The sequence below is a fragment of the Megachile rotundata genome, chromosome 1 (assembly GCF_050947335.1).
Source record: "Megachile rotundata isolate GNS110a chromosome 1, iyMegRotu1, whole genome shotgun sequence".
NCBI classification, from domain to species: domain Eukaryota; kingdom Metazoa; phylum Arthropoda; class Insecta; order Hymenoptera; family Megachilidae; genus Megachile; species Megachile rotundata.
In genome coordinates, this window is record NC_134983.1 from 21,246,949 (window position 1) to 21,265,724 (window position 18,776).

Genomic DNA, 18,776 nt, shown 5'->3' on the forward strand with positions numbered 1-18,776 from the left:
CCAATCAGAGCGCGGGAATAGCGCGCGCTCGGATATGAGAGTGACAGCTTCGAGCCTGATGGCTGAGCGTGAACAAGTATGTTTTCATCGAGACCGTATAATTGCTAACAGAAAACAACAATTGTGCGACAGCATTGTTATGCGGTGTGTAGGTCAAGTCAGGTGAAATGACCCAGTCACATGGACGCATTTTCACCGAAGCAGAATTATTTTTAAACATGCTTGTTCACGACGCTCAGCCGTCAGGCTCGAAGCTATTACTCTCGTGTTTAGGCGCGCGCTATTCTCGCGCTCTGATTGGTCAGTGTCTTTCATTAATAATTCAAAAACTAAGCTGCAGTCAACATTTTGGTAATGGAAAAAGTTGTTCAGTATCACCTCAGCTACCACTTCCCGAAATTATACCCACCAGTAGCTGAACACTTTGCATTAATATTTTCATATTACATAACTCCTTCAGAGGTCTCTTCTTATGCGCAGCCGGAATTGACTGCACACGTTTTCTCATCTTCGTAAAATGTTCTTCAGTCTGTTTAGTTTTCTTGCCTTTATTCGTTCTTTCACGTAAATTTGTATAGTGCGGCAAGTGGTATGGCCGAATTGCTTTTAGATCCAAACATTCGAGGTTGGGTGTTCTTGCCTATTGTTGTGATTACCTTTCTCGTAGGAATTATTCGACATTATGTTTCGATATTGCTTGCTTCACAGAAGAAAGTCGAGGTTCATCAAGTACAAGATAGGTAATTATTTAGAACGTTATGTTTTAAAGTGATCAAAACATTTATTTATAATTGATATATAATTTTGATATTTTACAGTCAAGTGATGATACGCTCTAGATTACTTAGAGAAAATGGTCAATATATTCCAAAAATGGCATTTATTAGTAGAAGACATTTCTTTAATAATGAAGAAACAGGGTATTTCAAAACTCAGAAGCGTGCTCCTGTCTCCCAAAACCCAATGACAGATCCTAATATGATGACAGATATGTTGAAAGGAAATGTTACCAATGTTTTACCAATGGTACTGATTGGTGGATGGATTAACTGGATGTTTTCTGGTTTTGTTACAAGTAGGTTTAATCTTATCATTTCTTTGCGTTTAATATACTTTTAATATTATTCTGACTTTTAAAATACTTTTAATAATCTTATTTTAGCCAAAGTGCCATTTCCTTTGACATTACGTTTTAAGCCTATGTTACAACGTGGTATAGAGTTAGTTACCCTTGATGCTGCATGGGTTTCATCTGCATCTTGGTATTTCCTCAATGTCTTTGGATTACGTTCCATTTATACACTTGTTCTTGGAGAAAGCAATGCTGCTGATACTTCTAGACTTCTACAGGATCAGGTATCTGGGGCTGCAATGTCTATGCCACCAGATCCAAAAGCTGCATTCAAATCAGAATGGGAAGCATTGGAAATATATGAACATAATTGGGCATTACAGGGTGTTGAAGCGGACCTTATAGGATCTCAAAGAACAGACTCAAGTGAATGTATGTAAATAACAGTGAATTTTTAATGGTAATTATATGGTAAATTTGATGGTAATTCCTATTTTATAGGTAGCAAATAATAGGAACACATTGCACCTATATCCATAGATATAGTATGTGCCATTTTGGAAAAAAATCATTGAACTTTCAAACAAATTAATAGCTTGTATTAGTACAATAAATAATGTGTTGTTTATGGTAATTTTTAAAACATAATATTTTATGTTTTACCAGAACATCTTGACAAATTTTTCTGGTGGTCCATAACATTTCTAATTTGACATGTACAAATTCATACACATTTATAAAAATAGCAACTTCTTTTTATTTATTCTACAATTTTAATATACAAAAGAATCTTCGTATCTAATAATTATAAGTTATTACACAATATGTACAATAAGATATATTATAATAAATGTTTGTTTTATATGTACATATTAAAAAAGAATCCTGTGTATTTTTTATATAATTTTAAATAATTATGTTGTTTACTGTGAAACGAGTACGAGCATTTGCTCGTATGAAAAATACATTTACTATCATTTTATTACCATTAGTAAATAAAAAATTTGTATAATTATATCTATACATAATTTATACTACAGGTTTTAAGGGTTCTAATTTAGGATATAAATCTGTTCGACGATGATTTTCACATGGCATGTTTTCTCTAACTTGTTCTAAGAAGTTTAAATCAATTTCTGCAAAAGCTATATCAGTTTTATCACTGCACTGGGCTACTATTGTTCCCCATGGATCAATAACCTTTAAATACATTTAATATTAGTAATTAAAAATAATATTTTAAGAGTAAAATAAATTTAGAAACAGATTATTTACAATTGCATGGCCCCAGCTCACTCTTTTCTTATTGTGTGCCCCTGTTTGAGCTGCAGCTACAACATAACATTGTGTTTCTATGGCTCTAGCACGTAATAATACTTCCCAATGTGCAGCACCTGTTTGATATGTAAATGCTGATGGATATGTGAGAATTTCTGCTCCCATATTTCTCAATGCAAGAGCTAATTCAGGAAAACGCAAATCATAACACTGATTTCATTGTTAAGTTCTTATAACTTCAAAATATGAAAGGGAACAATATTTATTTTTAAAGGATACAATGCTAAGTGCTAATTTACCAATTGGTGTTACTATAGGGGGTTCAATTTTTTGTCCAGGCAAAACATACTCTGATTCCATTAATCGAACACCAGTTCTTTTATTGTCCATATCAAATAAATGCATTTTACGATAAACTCCAGCAATTTCACCCTTATTACTTATTACGATATGAGTATTACTCACACATTTTTCGTTGTTAGGTAACTATAAATATGATCAAATGAATATTTATGAAGTTTAAGATATGATATATATTTTAATAAAGTTTAAAATATCTTACTGCTTCATGGATACCACCCAATGATAGCCACATATCATTATTTTTTGCAATTTCTTTGTAACTGGTTATCAATGGTCCATCTAAAGGCTGTGCCATAGATACTGCATCTTTTTTACTATCTGCTATGTAATCACATGCTTCAGGAAAGAAGGTTACCTGTACATTTAAAAAATTTACATTTATATGTACAGAACAGTAAAAATTATATGAAATAGTATGTATACATACACAAGCTGATCTAGATTTAGCTTTTGACACGAGTTCACATACAGTTTGAAAATTTTTTTCTTTATCACTTGTTGAAGTCATCTGACATACCGCAATTAATGGATTTATCATTGTACTAGAATGTCTAATAAACTGTTTCCTAAAAAATACAAAAACATATAACATGATAACAAAGAGTACATTGTTTCAAATTCATTCAACAAAAATTATGTTTTTAATTACAATTAATTGTATATGTGTTTGATACTCTTCAGAACAATACTTAATAAAATTAACATTGATAGCTTAACTGTAAATAGATAAAAATTAAAGTGTGTTTATTTTTAGCGATCTAATCGAAAAATTTCATTTTAGTTACAATTATTACCTGCAATATGTTAGATTAATAAAATTCTTAACAAAGCCCATACTTTTTATTTATTTATATTACAAATATTATAATGCGTATGGAACAAAAATTTTATTAATTTTTTTTAATGCGTTTTCTGAGATATCGAATACTGCGCCAATGTTTTGTGCTTCTATACCAAAATGGCAACTCTCACGAAAGTTGTGCAGGCTTCAAAAACAGTAAATAATGTTACAAAATTATTCACAAATTTGTCACTGTCTCCTTCAGTCAGTCCGATTTCTAGCCCGGTATACGTTCGAAGGTTTGTACATACAATATAAATCTTTGTATATAATTTTTGTTATGCAATTATTTTATGTTAACAACCGTATATGTAATGATAATAAATCTCGTATCGTATTCCTTATTTTATCATTTTGCTCTCATACAAATATAATTTCACAAATTATACAAGTACGTTTATAGAGTTTATTGCATGTTTCTTAACAAAATCATGTTTAATTCTGATATTTAGTACTTAATGCTTGAGGTTATGTTTCTAATTTAATTTCCTACCATTCATAGAATCCACATGTTTGAATTTGAACTGCAGTATAATAAAATCATTTTAGACTATAGGAATATTATTTTACATAAAAATGTTTTTAAATATTTAGGGTACCGACTTTTCAATGTGCTCTCTTACATACTACATTAAAACAAAATAATTTAATGGAATTTTTTGATGATCCAAAGAATTGGGGAAAAGATAAAATAAAAGTTGGACGTTCCTGGCAAAAAGATGAATTAAGATTGAAAAGCAATGAAGATCTTCATAAGCTATGGTAAGGCATAATTTGTTTTTTATAGTTTAATGACAGTTTAAATAACATTATAGTGATTATAAAATATTTAGGTTTGTATTATTAAAAGAACGTAATATGCTTCTAACAATGGAAGAGGCATACAAGCAAGAATGGAAATATTTCCCAAATCCAGAAAGGCTTGATAAAGTTGAAGATAGTATGCTTAATTTAGAGTCAGTAGTTCGTGAAAGAAATAAAGCATATCATATGCTTGAAACAGGAACAACTGGAGAACGTCCTGCTGAATTAAGATATAATCCTCTTGGTAAGATATTGTAGTTTTGATAAGTATGTTAACACAGAGGAGTTGTGTGATGAAATTCATGATTGGATTTTATGTCCGTTTTTCAGGTATACGTTCGTGTTATCGTATGCGACAGTATCGTATACCAAGATTTATGAATTCAAAATGGCATAAAACCCATAAGTTTAGTTATGGAGGTTCTGCAGTACATAAATTTTTACGATTGTACAGAGAAAAATTATGGAATATAAAACGACGTGCACGAAAGTTGGTTTCATTTTTAACATATTTAAAATAGTTAACTACTAAAATTGTATTATTTTTATATTTTATGCATTTTAAATTTCAGTCGTCAAAATAATCAAGTGGCTGTTTTGATGCGAATTTTCCCAAATCTTGACCTGGAAGCTGTGAAAGAAAAGTATCCAGACGCGGATATTGAAAAACTACAACGAAATCGTAAATCAGATGGACATTTCGTTAGAGAATAAAATAATTCTTTCGTTCCACGGTATATTCGAAATTATGAAAGTTCTTTAATATAGAAGGTAAATTCTTTAGATTGCATGTTAAAATCAAATTCAGATTATATTATTAGAACAAGTGTTTAAAACAGTTATAAGCTTTATCTAATTATTAAACTTTACAGTACTTGGTTCTATTTCAAATATTATCGATTATCAACATTAATTAAATATTTTGTAAATTCAAAATAATTGAAAAATAGATTAGGAAACAACTTGCAAAGTATAAAAAAAAAATACTGCATAGCATTTAATGATTGTATATAATAATAGGAACTAAATATTTTTACTTAAATATTATATGATCTTTCATAGTGTGTTGATTTGCAATCTGTTACCATATTTTATTTAAAATATAATTAAAAATCAAATATATGAATACAGTATATTGTAGGAAGAAGAAACACACAACTTTACTTTTATTCTCCTGACTAGTTACAATTTTATTTATATTTTTTTCTCCCTTCCCTTTAAGTTTGATGGTCATGTATGGCGCTGTTCACATTGTGCAAAAATTCCATGACTGTAACATTTATTAAGAAACATGCTTACGCAAAGCATGTTAAAAAGTATAGTATTTTGACTCTTTAAACGCGCTAGAAACTAACATACGGAACCGATATTATTACCAATTTTATCGTGTAGTAACATACACAAATTTCATATTACAATCAGATAAATTAATAAGTCCCGTTAATGTAATTCTTTATCATTAAAATGTTTTATCACAATTATTCGTAACTACATAAAATGATGCATATATTGTTACAATTTTATTCACATTTATAAATTGCATCCGTTTATGTAGTTTTGGTAACGCATAATCTTAGAAACAGAAATATATGAAGTTGCCAGTTGAAAAATAAAAGATCAATTTACTTGTAAAAATAGAATCTCTTTGGTAAATCAAATTCTTTTCGCTAGTTTGGATTACTGGATTAATTTTGGAAGTAAACAAGATTTACGATAACAGAATATATCGCGTTAGAAAGAAATAAAATTGTCGATTAAAAATATCGCCATTAAACAAAAGCACCTTGAGATCAACATTATATTACATACAATGATTAATTTTCATATAACTGTACAATTAAAAACATAATAACTAAGAGTCTAATTGAAACTGATTACTTTAAAACAATAAAACTCGCGTGTCTGTATATGTATGTATATCCATGAAAAAAAGTTATTAAAAATAAAATTATAAAGCTGTATTGTTATTATCATTACTACTATTATTATCAATGTTACTATTAGGAATGTTAATTATGCGTCGTACACTTATTTCAAAAGCAATTCATAGAGTATTTTTTTATCATCAAAGCTGCGCTAAGCCTTACTGCCGATTTATTAGCATCATTTTTAAAACTAATTCATTTAATATCGATAGTGCAATTTTAAATGTAGATACGTTCTTATAAGTGTGAATATTATAGACGTCCATATAACTGATACAGTGACTTTACGCACTCATCGTTATATTACAAATTTGCGTATTTATTATCAATGACATTTTTTTTGTTCTTTTAAGATTTATACTATTAAAAAGATATTGCACCATTTTATTGAATTAGCACATCGATATAACGTATCACTAAATATGTGTATTTATATGATTTTTTATCGCATTCACCACCGCATACTGATATCGAGGAACATAACATACTGATTTTCAGGTTAGTTAACTCTTTGTAATGTATTCAATGTTTACCGGATTGAATATTATGCAAATTGTTCACCGAATATTTGTTTCATAAGTTTATAATAGCGAATACGACGATGCCATACCTACCGGCTATCAGTACATCTTACTATTTAGTCAGTTACAGAAGATAATAAATATCGCCATGCAAGCTCAAGCTCTTTACTGGCATCTGAGCAACGCCGATGAAGCTTATCTTCTGGTGGAAGTGTTACCATTGGAAATTCCCCCTACGAGAATAAACATTATTAAAAATTACTTGATAATGCAACAATGAAGAATCATTCTTTCTAAGCTGCATACCAAACTTGCATCAGCCCACAACGTTTCCAAAATTTCTCTGAAGGTACACAGTTCGGTATAATTTGTAAAATATATAACCCAGTCGCCACTACTTTCGTGTACTTCTCGACACGCGAACTCCTGAAATTGATAGCACGATAAAATATTAATAAAAGTAGCACACGACGTTCAAAACACCGATCTGATTTGTTACTTAGCATAATTGTAGATCTTAAAAGTAACAGTGTTACCATTAAGATATTTTACAATTATGTTAAGTTCAGACCAAAATTGTACAATTACTTACTAATATACACCAAGACTGTTGAGTTAAAGGTACTCTGAAGGCTGTGAGATCTTCTACAGAGGCACAAGAAAGTGTTTGTCCCCGCTGCTTACCGGGAAATACTTCTTTCATAGCAACTAAATGTTTAGTGGTTGTAATAAGGCTACATGGTAAAGGTTCTCTCTTCCGTGAAGTATCGAACAATCCAGAAGCACTTTGAACGAAACTTTGCAACCACTCCGAAGCAACGTATTCGTCCGGAGCAGCGAATTGGAAAGCTTTATTTGGTTTTAAAAGTATTTCAAAGGTGTGCGGACGATGAGAATTAGGAATTCTTCGACAACCCTGACAGAGACCACCTTTTAATGGAATGGCTCGTTTGGGTAATCGTTGACTTGCATCAGTGAACATGTAAACGACACCACCTTTAAGAACAAAGTATCCAGCTTCCCATGGATTAGTCGGAGCGTTGGGATGAAGCTGTTGATAAGTATGTGGCCTATACATAAGGTCACCTTCTTTTGTTGGGCCACATGGAGTACTAGGAGGTGACATGTATTCATCTTCCATATAAATAAGGTTATAATGTTCAATTTTCTCATCCTAAAATGTTGATTTATTGCTAATTAGATTAAGGAAACTATTATTTGGAATAAACAAGATGTCTACATACTGGATGTACAGCCGTATCGCAGAGAATCGAATGCCTTAGAATATGCATATCTTCGTAATTCAATTCTTTAACTGCTGGAAGTTTTGGTTTTGTTGGAGATCGTCTCATGGCTATTTCCAAATGTGCAATTAATTCTGAAGTACTCTGAGAACATCCAGTAGAAAAGAGGTATTGCATCTCGTAATCCGCATTGGATAATAATATTGTTTGTGCATTTGGTCCAACCTACAAAAGTATTCTATTTAATACAGTGCAGTCTCGATATATGACTGCCATTTATTTCGTCCGTTGAGAGAATTTCCTTTCACACGGACTTTTATAAAAATAGAGATCATCACAATTTTAAATGCTGTCAAGTTAATGTAGATAAAAACTCCAAATAAAACTTACCATAATTACATCTAACTCGTTATAAGGAATAACGAACTGATTACTATAAGTATGGTTCATCTTTGAACCTGTCAAGTATAATGTTTTGTCCGTTAGCAAAGCAATCATTGGTTTGCTTTCCCCGTTTGTCATATACGAACTCCTAACTTTGTAAACCTTATATAACTCTTCAGTTTTGTCCCTGTAAATATGTTTCTTAAAAAGTTCTCGTAACTTCAAACTGATCTTCTCGCCGCTGAATTCTTGTTTCTCTGCGGCTACATTTTCCTGTATTTCTCTATCAAGATTATCATTGAAATCTTTGAATGAATCATAACTTGCTTTTACACCTTTGATGTACAATGGATTCGTCTTTTGTGGTTTTTTATTCTGTTTTACTTCAAATTTTCTCTCCGTAATGGATTTTAGGAATCTACTCAACAAGGAGGTTTTAGATGGAGCTTGTCTTAGAGGCGGTGCCAATAATTTGCTACTACTTTCTCCAGTTAATATCGACGTCATATTACGTTTCTTCGATGGCGAAGCTAAATGTCTACTATTCTTACGTTCATCCACATCTGACACAGTAGTACTATCTACATCTGACCAATCGCTAGAACTAGTATACTTCTTCGAATTAGACGGACAAGGCATTTGAACTTTAGATGGAGGATCTTCAACAATATTACCATACTGTTTCTCAACGATATAAGCTTCCTGCGCTTCGTTTTCCTCCAATTCAATTTCCATTTTTGGTCTTAAAGCTTTTCCAGGGTCTTCTTGACCCTCAGGCACACCGCGTTCCGAAATTGATAATCCACAAGCACATTTACAATTACTCTGACAAGGTTCACATGTTTTTAATGATCCTTTCTTGTCACAGTCGCTATCAAATACGCTCGAGGATGAGGAATACGAATAGTAATCCGAGTGTGCGTTCCTCGCGTTAACTGTCTTCTGGACATAAGGCGAATCTCCGTGGGCACACCAGCTGTATCTTCCTTTTTGTGCATCCTTTTTCTGTACTGAATTAGGCGTTAAGAAACTCATTGAAAAATCAGCGAAGCTTTCGTCGTCATCCAGTTTCATAGTTTTTAAAATGTCTTCGTGGAAGCTGACACGCTTCTTACTTTCACCGCGCTTCTTCTTACGTTGTCGACGTTGTACTATTGCTTCTGAGCTGGAAGATGATAGAATACTAGCGTCGGTCATATTGATGGTGTTCAGAATACCATACGGGGGTTCTATGTTCTCACAATCCGAAATAGTCATGCTAAGCTCTAAGAGGTTCGTATCATTATTGATCACGTACGAATTTCGTGGATCAATGTTTCTTTTGAAACTGTAACTACCATCGCTGTAATAAGTACTTCTTTTATTCAACTCTTTGACTCCGTTATCGTTTTTGTTGACTATCTTATCTAACTTTGAGTCGTCTAAACTTTTACTGTAAAAATCGTAGTCCTTCAGGGTGTCCAAACTGGAACAATTAAGCTCATTGTCGTCAAGTTTTCTAGTTAAGTTTTGATTCGCTATGTCGCTTTTCGTCACCATAACCGTTTGAAATTTGGTCATTATCCCAGGTGATTGCGTAGGTGTTTTGCCATCCTCACTGGAATCACTGGAACTGAAGTTTTTATTGTCCTCCAGGCAATTGTTTATCATTGTTTTGTACCTATTATTGCGGTATCTACGAGTATCTTCGAGATGAAAATCTTCCTGAAAGTATACATAAATTTGTGGTTTAAGTAAAATAGATATTATTTGTTGATTATGTTTCATTATAAAAATGTCTCTACCTCTTTGTAACTACTAGCATCTGTTTCATTTGCAAGATCCATATCACTATCAAAAGCAACTCCACTATCACCAGGGGAAGCTAAACTCGAAGAAACACTGGATGATCTGAGATTTAAAGATAATATGGTTCCACTCATAGGCCTCTGAGGCATGTAATTGCAAGTATCCAAATATGTCACATCCTATGTCATAAATGTATTTTGTGTTAAAAATTTTTCTGATCAGTTTTAGTTTGATTTAAATTTAGTTTACTTCAGTGTTAAATATCATTAAAAACTGTTCAGTATCAAAACAAGTTTTGAAAACAAGTTCTCAAGAATCTAATTAACATAAGAATTCAGTAAATAATAAACGAAGCATATGTTATTTGGTGAACAACCAGCTAAAAATTGTACATGTGTAGGATTTTCCATGAGTGTATAAAGAAGGTGATATATGATGAATGAAAAATAGATATGTACAAATGATAACTTTTTGCCCTTTAAATTCATAAAAACAGATTCATCTAGACATGCAACTCTTACTAAATGACAGACATAATTTATTATGGAGATAATTGTAACCAGGGGGTGATATTAATATCAACATAGGGGCAAATAAAATAAAAGTTCAGAACACATAGACGCCGACAACCACAAATCGATGCTATCAGTGACTTTTACTGTGACTACAAAAAATGAAAAAAAACTTTAAATATTGATCAGATGATATCAATTGCAACCTATACAATGTATGTAATACAAAAACATGTTAAAATATTTGTTATATAGATAACCACATGCACTAAATAAATTTTTATGAACATTCTATATCTATATATTTAATTTAAAGAAACATCATAGTTGTACTTACCAACTGTAACGTGAAGGACACATTTTCTAATCCAGCAAGTAGATTAACTAATTGATTAGTTTTATCCACATCCCGAACAAGTGCATGAGGGAAGTACTGTTTCTTTAATGTTTTAGTATCTCGTAATAAGCAAGCTAGATAACTTTCGAAGCTACCTTCGCTGAGAGTATGATAAAGCCATGCTCTACCTAAAAGAACAAGATATATGTTATAATTTTCTTCTTTAAACAGTAGTGTCAAATTTGTTTACTTCATAAACAAATTAACAGAAATACCTTTCCCAATGGAAGTTAAAACACTCTGAAGAGCATGTATCACAACAACAGTATCTTGATGACTAAGTTCACGAGCAGTACCCCAATATCCATGCCTCTCTACACGTAGTCCATGACGCAAAGCTCGATCTAACCAGTAGACCAACCATGAATCTCCGTCTAAGACTACCGTACCATATAAACTTTGAGCATAAACCTGATAAAAGTAGATAAAAATATTTTGTTTATATACTTTGATTAAAATATGAACAGAAGTATTAGTAATAAAAGACAGAAATAGTGATAGTATAAAATCTAATTATGAGAGATTAGAAATAAGAACAAAAATTTAAAAACATAGTTATTACTTAATTAAGTAACATTATACTTCTTGCACTTGCAGCTTGTTGCAATGTTTAATCATGTTTTAATCAAATATACTTTGCAATAAAAAAATGATTATTATATTCTTTTGCTGACCACAGTTTGGCCTTACGTGTGACAGTGATACCATTGCAAATGAGATAATATTCTTTGATAGGAATTCAATAACAGATTGAAAAGTGGTATTAATAACATTTATATGATGTTCAGTGAATAACATTAGCCCTCATCCAAGAGAAAATTTAATAAAAAATTATTAAATTTATAAGCACAAATATTTTTTTCACTTTCAAATTCCTTGCACAACACTTCAGTCTTCATATTTCAAGTTTATTATTTTATAAAATAGTAAAAAAAAACAATAATATTATAAAAGCTACTTGACGTTACCGCTATAGCTTGATATGACATGAAAGTCGCAAATTTAGTGTATAAAAATACCAACAGTTTACTGAGAACAAAGAAACATAGGCACACACTAGAAATTGTGACACGAAAAAAGGCAGAGTAAATCGTTAGAAACATAAAACAAGAAAACGTAATGACCGAAGAGAAGCACATGTACCTTTCGAACACGAGTTCGCGTTAAAGAACAAGAAAGAAGATAAACTCATCTAACCGTTAGACGATCAAACGCACAAGTGAATGCATTTGTGCGTACCGTTTCAATTTCAACAGTTTCGTCATGGTTAAGTAGTTTTTATCCGCGAGATAAAAGATAGGGAAAATCCGTTTAAGTCGAGAGCCTCACAATCATGGAACACCGGAGAAGGATCCACAGGGTCGTAGGAAAGGATCACTAGATCGATATGCATATTGAAATTCGCGTTAGAAGAGTGCATATGTGTAGATAGATATGTAGATGACGTATGGCCTTGATATATGTCGGCCCCTATGCTCAAGCAGACAGCACTCACCAGTTTGACAGCTTTGGTCAATTCCTGAAGTATTCTCCCTTTGGACAGTACCTTGTCGGTACAAAGGTCCATATCTTCCTGACTTGGCATCTCGATCTCTAATCTTACATGATTTTTATCGGGCGATAACACGTATTTCGTGCGAAAAGACGAAGAAAATCGAAGACACCCAAGACGGAGTACAACTCCGATGCTACGTTGGTGGAGTCGCACTGACACATTTGCCGGTGTCTCTCATTGATTTTAGTTACGCGCAGGCCGAGCGGCAATATCAAACTCCCCTTCAATCAATCTCCCCTTTATTTTTTATTATTTGTTACGCACTTGTTGGCTTCTTGATTATCGAAACCAATACACGAACAAAATTGGATTCATATTTGTCTCTGATAACAGATATCGAATAAAAGTAATAAACAGATTTGAATACGTTCGACTATAAAAAGAAACGAATAGTTTATTTCAATCATTTGTTCGAAGAGGTGGAAGATATATTACTTTCAAGATAATAATTTCTATTTTCTGTCATAAATAAACTATGTACTTATAAAGTTTATTTTAAGTTGTTTGTCTAATCACGTGACTTTGCGTCTCGCTAGTTTTATTATCTCACTATGAACGTTGCTCATAGAACGATCTCACTATGAGATCGTTGCAATTTTATCTTTTTCTACTCCTACTACATTCTTGGTTATATAGCGGGACTGCACGGAATGAGTTACAACTCTTAAACGTTTTTTATTTAACAATTTTTTCACCTCGGTCTTTTATCCGGTATTAAGTAATTAATTATTCTAATCTGTTTATATAAATGTGTTACGTGATCGGGAATATGTCATCAATAGGCCATTTTTAAAATTACACAGAAGCGAAAAGGGTATCGAAAGATAACGACATTTAATTATTTATTGGAATATTTAACAAGACGAGTGATAATACATAAATAAATCATTTACAAGAAAAGTTCACAAGGCAGTGAATAAAAGATCTGAAAATATACTTTTATATACATATGAATATGTCGCTAGTTGTCCTTCATAAAATTTAAATTCACGATAAAAAAAAACGTACATTTTAATATTATAGTAATAAATTATATAATACCTATTTTTTCTGGTAAATTACAGTCAATTTTGTCATTATCGTTTATATACCGCACTATGCTGTATAGTTCTGTCATAGATAAGCTAATGATTTATGCAAATGAAACATTGTTGAATATAGTGATAAACTGCACGATATTGATAGATAAACTTTAATACAATTCAGCGCGGAAGGTGAAAGGTTTAGTATAGTTATCTTTTTATCGTGTTATGAAATAATCTTTATGAACGTATTTTATGTGCAACCTTATAATGATTTTTCGGTGCTAATTTAGGCTACTTATACAATATATACTAGCATCAATAAAGTCTCGGAAAATACTTAAGTAAGAAAATGAAGTTACATTGATTGTAACTAAAAAAAACTTAATTGACAGTGATATTCATTGCAACACGCAAAAATTTTTTAAAATTTTCCCGCCAACTTTACTTTGTTAAGTTCAAATTATCTGTGAAAGTTTAATGGGTAATAAGGGACATAATGAAGTAAAATATGACTTATTAATTACTAGTACATAGTAAAATCCTTCTCTACTTTATCAACTATTTTATTATTCATCCAACGAGAGAATATATTTGTCAATTCATTCTGCGCATCTCGGTTTTGATTTGTTCGTGTACGCTTAGTAACCAAGAGTAACGCGAATGCGTTTGTAACACTGAGGGTATATATTGAGTAACTTTTTATTTTCTATTTCTATTATCATCAGTTCTTCTGCTGATTCACACTTTTTTGCCTAGCATATATATGACTGACCGAGTCGAAAATGCATCATAGTAAGATAACTTTAAGTGGAATAGAGCTTACTGAAGTTAGCCAAGTTGCGCAAAGCGCTCTTTTACTGGATGAGGCCATACGTTCCATTCGTGAAATAAAGTATATTTGTCATAACTCAAAACAAACCATTTTGAACAAACAGTATTCCCAATTCTGTTCCATACATTCTCAGTACTTATAAGATGTTATGTCCTATAAAAATGTAAAAAGAAGTAAAGTGCAATTGTAAAATTTGATACGATATATGATAATATTATCTGCTAAATATGATCATTTTTGTATATTGTTGTACGTTTCTAATTTTCCCGCAATATGTTTACACTGTAAGAAATTATGGCGCCAAATAAGTGTATACGTCAATTGCGTTTTCAATAATGATAAATATCTAAAAGGAAATTACGAAGAATCAATGAACAGAGTCATCAGTATTTCACAGTAACTTATTGGCATTAATAATTAACCTATTTGTGAGATACGTTATGCTGCTGACATTATAATTTTACTTTTATGTGTAAGGATTTTATTCTGTTATTTCATTATTTAGCGATATTTTCTTTCACCATTTTTATAATTTACCTTTGAATCTGCCAGTTAAAGAATTATGTCGGATCCTGGGTTGTCATTTGATGAAGAAGCACTTTCACCTGAGATCTTCAGCGATGTAGATAACGCGACAAATAACCCCGAAAGTTTTGATGATTGTAAGATATTATTGTGTTATGTTTATTTTTGATACTAGAAAATTCTTGAAAGCTGATATTATGTGTATACCATGTACAGAACTTATCTTGTATTTTTTGTTTTATTTTTTTTTAAATTAATTTAATTATGATTGATTTTGTAAAGCAAATTCGATGTCTGTTGATGTTAATGAACCTGAACCTGTGGATGATGTACCTGAATGGAAAGGAATGAGCATGGATGAAATTCGTAAGGGCTTAGGTGTCTACGAGTGTCAAGAATTGCCACCTATTTGCCCTTCTTCTACTCATACAGTATTAGTATCGGTAAGTGGAAAATTAAACTAATCTATTCAATAAGTGTGTTTTAATTTAAGAATGATTTTATATAGTTACCATTACCTGTGCGAGGAACACCTAAACCATATCCTATGCATCAAGTGGATAAATGGTGCCAAGATTATGTAAGGATGCCACATTCAAAACATAGTGTATACCCAATAGATGAGGTACGTAATTTGTGCAGTTTAATATTATTTATTGTATCTACACCTCTGTTATTGTATTTTAATATTATAGAAAGGAACTCGTCGTTATCGGAATAGATGGGAAATAATACAGGAATCATTACTTCAAAATTTTGTTTCAACTCAACAATTAGAAACTGCAATACTTTCTTATAATCACATATATGCACAACGTTGGGATTTCACTGCATTGCATCATTTCTTCTCTGAGGTAGTATTTTTATGTTTACATATCCTTTTTACATTGATAATTTAGTGTACAAATATTGTATTTACTTAATATGATATAAGATATCATCACACCTTTAAATTTATTTACCTTGAGAAGTCTAAGGTGGATATACAATATTTGTGTACTAAGTCATTAATAGCCTTTCTGAATATTTTGATTATATGATAATTTCAAACTAAAGGTAGTCGATGAAGAAGAATCAAATATTTTCTTTGAAGTATTGATGCCAAAAATGGTTCAGCTTGCTTTGCAACTCCCTGTTTTAATAACTGGTGCAGTGCCACTTTTGAAGCGTCACACTAATGCAACAATCAGTCTGAGCCAATTACAAATAGCCTCTTTACTAGCCAATGCATTTTTCTGTACATTTCCAAGACGTAATTCAACTAATCCACATTCTGAATATGGAAGATACCCGTACATCAATTTTAATAGGTATTTTGTTATGTAATTAAAGCTTTCAACTTGATTGAACTTCAAAGCACTTATTACAGTATATTATTGATTATTCTGATTCACATGGTGGAGAGAATAATCATAAATAATTATGTAGTCATTTATATATATTATATATATTAATGTATTCATTTACATAGATTGTTTTCAGCATACAAGCAGGAAAAACGAAATAAATGTGAGTCTGTAATGGAAAAAATGAAATGTATATTTCATTACTTTAGAAGGGTAACATCTAAAGGTGGGTACGTTAAAATTCTTTATACATTAAATTTTTTTATTTAATAAATATTTAATTATATTTAGGAGAAATAGAATTTGAACTTTATTATAATTTTTCCATAGAGCAGCCCCAGAAGGTGTTGTAACCATTCAGCGACGTTATATTCCAAAATCAGATTGTCCAAAATGGGATGAACAAGTACAAAAGTTATTACCATTACATGTTACAAGCAAAGGAACTATAGAAACTGAAGGAACTGGGTTTCTGCAAGTGGATTTTGCAAACAAGTAATTTAAATCTTTTAAATCAATATTGTAATAGATCGAATCTATTTATAATTCTAATTATTTGACATAATTTTAGATATGTAGGTGGTGGTGTTCTTGGTTTAGGATGTGTGCAAGAAGAAATAAGATTCGTAATATGTCCTGAACTGATGGTAACAATGTTGGTTACAGAAGAATTAGATGATACTGAAGCGCTAATTGTTAGCGGTGTAGAAAGATACAGTAAATATAACGGCTACAGCAACACTTTCAAATGGATGGGAGATTTCGTTGATGAAACCCCTAGAGATAGCAGTGGCAGACGACTAACATCTATCGTTGCTATCGATGCACTTTATTTTACCCACCCTCAATCACAATTTAATATAAATAATATAACAAGGGAGCTCAATAAGGTTGCAAATTTATTGTTAAACGCAAGTATAGTTTTATTAAATACTTCAAGTCTGATAATTTTATTTTTTATAGGCATATGTTGGATTTGTTGGTTGCGAAGGCAATAAAAGCAATCTTCCCCCTGTGGGAACTGGAAATTGGGGATGTGGAGCTTTTCGTGGAAATCCAAAATTAAAAGTTTTATTACAGCTAATGGCTTCGGCAGTAACCGGTCGATCTATGGTTTATTTTACATTTGGAGATGTAACTTTACGAGATGAAATTGCCGAAATGTATTTGCATTTTGTAAAACACGAAACAAATATAGGTATATCGATTTATAATAAAATACTTTTGAAACATTTGAAATTGATCGAGAAATTTATTAGATTATTTCTTACAGGACACATATTTTCATTATTGAGGCAATATCAAGAATTTGCTGCGACTGGGAATTCGGATTTTTATCGTTTTTTATATAATCAAAGTAAAATTAAACCGTTGTCGCACTATTTAAGTAAAAACGTTCATACCAAACATTCTACGACAAAAGAAGTAGTTTTTAAAAAGACTAAAAGCATTAACAACGGTGAGAAACGATCTCTTCATTTGGATATCCAAAAGTATCAAGAAACAGAAGAAGGAAATATACAAACTTGGTTAAATAATATCGACGAAGATACTACGAATAAAAAGAAACCGGAGATTCCAGCAGAAGAATATTTAGAAGTGAAAAACATCACGGAAAAAGAACCAATTCAGAATAAAGATAGTACAAATAAAAAAGAACAAATTCAAGATGACGATAATGCAGAGAAGAAAAGAAAACAATCGTTGTGGAAAATTTTAGGAGATACGACACAAAATAAAACAAATCACGAACGTCGATTGTCTGGTCTTGAATTGTTAGATGTTAAACAAGAGGCTGTTTCTTATCAGGCTAGTAATAGTTGTAATGAATCAATGGAAAATAAAAATTGGCAGACAGTATTAACATCTACAGACTCGTATAGTACTTACAATGAATCAGTTCAAATTTCAAATGAAAACCCTACATCTTCGTGTAAACATGATTCACCGACCAAGAAAATTGGACAGCGAAAAATTTCAGATTTTTTTCAAAGAACAAGTTGAAAATTATAGTACATTGCAAATTAAAGACTTCTGTTAATCAGACATACTGTAATGCAAGATTTTGTAATGATACATACTTTGTACATAATGTAATAATGAAAATAAATGAAAAAAGTAATTTTCGGAATATTCCTGGTGTTTTCTTTTATGCCTTGGTTTTGTAATTTTATGTATATGTATACTGTTATCTTTTGGAAAGCATAATGTACAATATATTGCCGTTTCACTATATTGTTATTCAACTATTAATCTTGTACAGTATGATAGAGTAATAAAATAGTAGAATGATAGTATAGTGATAAAGTACTAGGATAGTAATATGAAATAGTAGATTAGATAATACCAAAATAATGAAATGAT

The 18,776-nt window shown here is 31.3% G+C and overlaps 5 protein-coding genes and 1 long non-coding RNA gene across 9 annotated transcripts; 3 read left to right on the forward strand and 3 right to left on the reverse strand.

Moving 5' to 3' along the window:
* The first annotated feature begins 442 nt into the window (after positions 1 to 442).
* Positions 443 to 4,287, forward strand: EMC3 (ER membrane protein complex subunit 3). Of its 2 annotated transcripts, none has more exons than XM_076531250.1 (4): positions 443 to 740; positions 819 to 1,075; positions 1,163 to 1,504; positions 4,149 to 4,287. In XM_076531250.1, exons 1-4 carry the CDS (start codon positions 592 to 594, stop codon positions 4,187 to 4,189), a joined length of 789 nt encoding a protein of 262 aa, XP_076387365.1. In that variant the 5' UTR covers positions 443 to 591; the 3' UTR covers positions 4,190 to 4,287. The 2 variants fall into 2 exon arrangements, with proteins under 2 accessions (XP_076387365.1, XP_076387372.1); XM_076531257.1 differs by lacking the exon at positions 4,149 to 4,287 and adding an exon at positions 1,574 to 1,955 and having other exon boundaries at positions 592 to 740.
* Positions 1,364 to 6,273, forward strand: mRpL47 (mitochondrial ribosomal protein L47). Of its 2 annotated transcripts, none has more exons than XM_076531242.1 (5): positions 1,364 to 1,504; positions 4,149 to 4,316; positions 4,388 to 4,602; positions 4,689 to 4,848; positions 4,931 to 6,273. In XM_076531242.1, coding segments are annotated over exons 1-5 (687 nt in total). In that variant the 5' UTR covers positions 1,364 to 1,502; the 3' UTR covers positions 5,073 to 6,273. The 2 variants fall into 2 exon arrangements, with proteins under 2 accessions (XP_076387357.1, XP_003705410.3); XM_003705362.3 differs by lacking the exon at positions 1,364 to 1,504 and adding an exon at positions 3,659 to 3,793.
* Positions 1,806 to 3,647, reverse strand: NitFhit (ntrilase and fragile histidine triad fusion protein NitFhit). Its single transcript, XM_003705337.3, has 6 exons — positions 3,508 to 3,647; positions 3,141 to 3,279; positions 2,913 to 3,068; positions 2,630 to 2,836; positions 2,348 to 2,560; positions 1,806 to 2,272 (listed from the first exon to the last, which is right to left on the reverse strand). Exons 1-6 carry the CDS (start codon positions 3,546 to 3,548, stop codon positions 2,102 to 2,104), a joined length of 927 nt encoding a protein of 308 aa, XP_003705385.3. The 5' UTR covers positions 3,549 to 3,647; the 3' UTR covers positions 1,806 to 2,101.
* prd1 (pleckstrin homology domain-containing protein pruning defect 1) lies at positions 5,494 to 12,860 on the reverse strand. The gene is given in 10 exon segments (XM_012290096.2): positions 5,494 to 7,037; positions 7,111 to 7,230; positions 7,397 to 7,978; positions 8,049 to 8,273; positions 8,439 to 10,136; positions 10,217 to 10,399; positions 11,070 to 11,257; positions 11,345 to 11,540; positions 12,625 to 12,807; positions 12,810 to 12,860. Coding segments are annotated over 10 exon segments (3,528 nt in total). The 5' UTR covers positions 12,846 to 12,860; the 3' UTR covers positions 5,494 to 6,920.
* Positions 12,861 to 14,630: 1,770 nt separating this feature from the next.
* LOC143264377 (uncharacterized) lies at positions 14,631 to 15,208 on the reverse strand. The gene is made up of 2 exons (XR_013038099.1): positions 15,079 to 15,208; positions 14,631 to 14,694 (listed from the first exon to the last, which is right to left on the reverse strand). It is a non-coding gene; the product is annotated as an uncharacterized LOC143264377 (long non-coding RNA).
* LOC105663090 (poly(ADP-ribose) glycohydrolase) lies at positions 15,100 to 18,545 on the forward strand. 2 transcript variants are annotated; one of them, XM_012290089.2, is made up of 10 exons: positions 15,100 to 15,203; positions 15,349 to 15,509; positions 15,575 to 15,691; positions 15,762 to 15,920; positions 16,123 to 16,376; positions 16,538 to 16,642; positions 16,743 to 16,907; positions 16,984 to 17,302; positions 17,376 to 17,610; positions 17,686 to 18,545. In XM_012290089.2, the coding sequence occupies exons 1-10, from the start codon at positions 15,104 to 15,106 to the stop codon at positions 18,414 to 18,416; spliced, it is 2,346 nt and encodes a 781-aa protein (XP_012145479.1). In that variant the 5' UTR covers positions 15,100 to 15,103; the 3' UTR covers positions 18,417 to 18,545. The 2 variants fall into 2 exon arrangements, with proteins under 2 accessions (XP_012145479.1, XP_012145481.1); XM_012290091.2 differs by having other exon boundaries at positions 16,538 to 16,638; positions 16,748 to 16,907.
* The last annotated feature ends 231 nt before the right edge of the window (positions 18,546 to 18,776 follow it).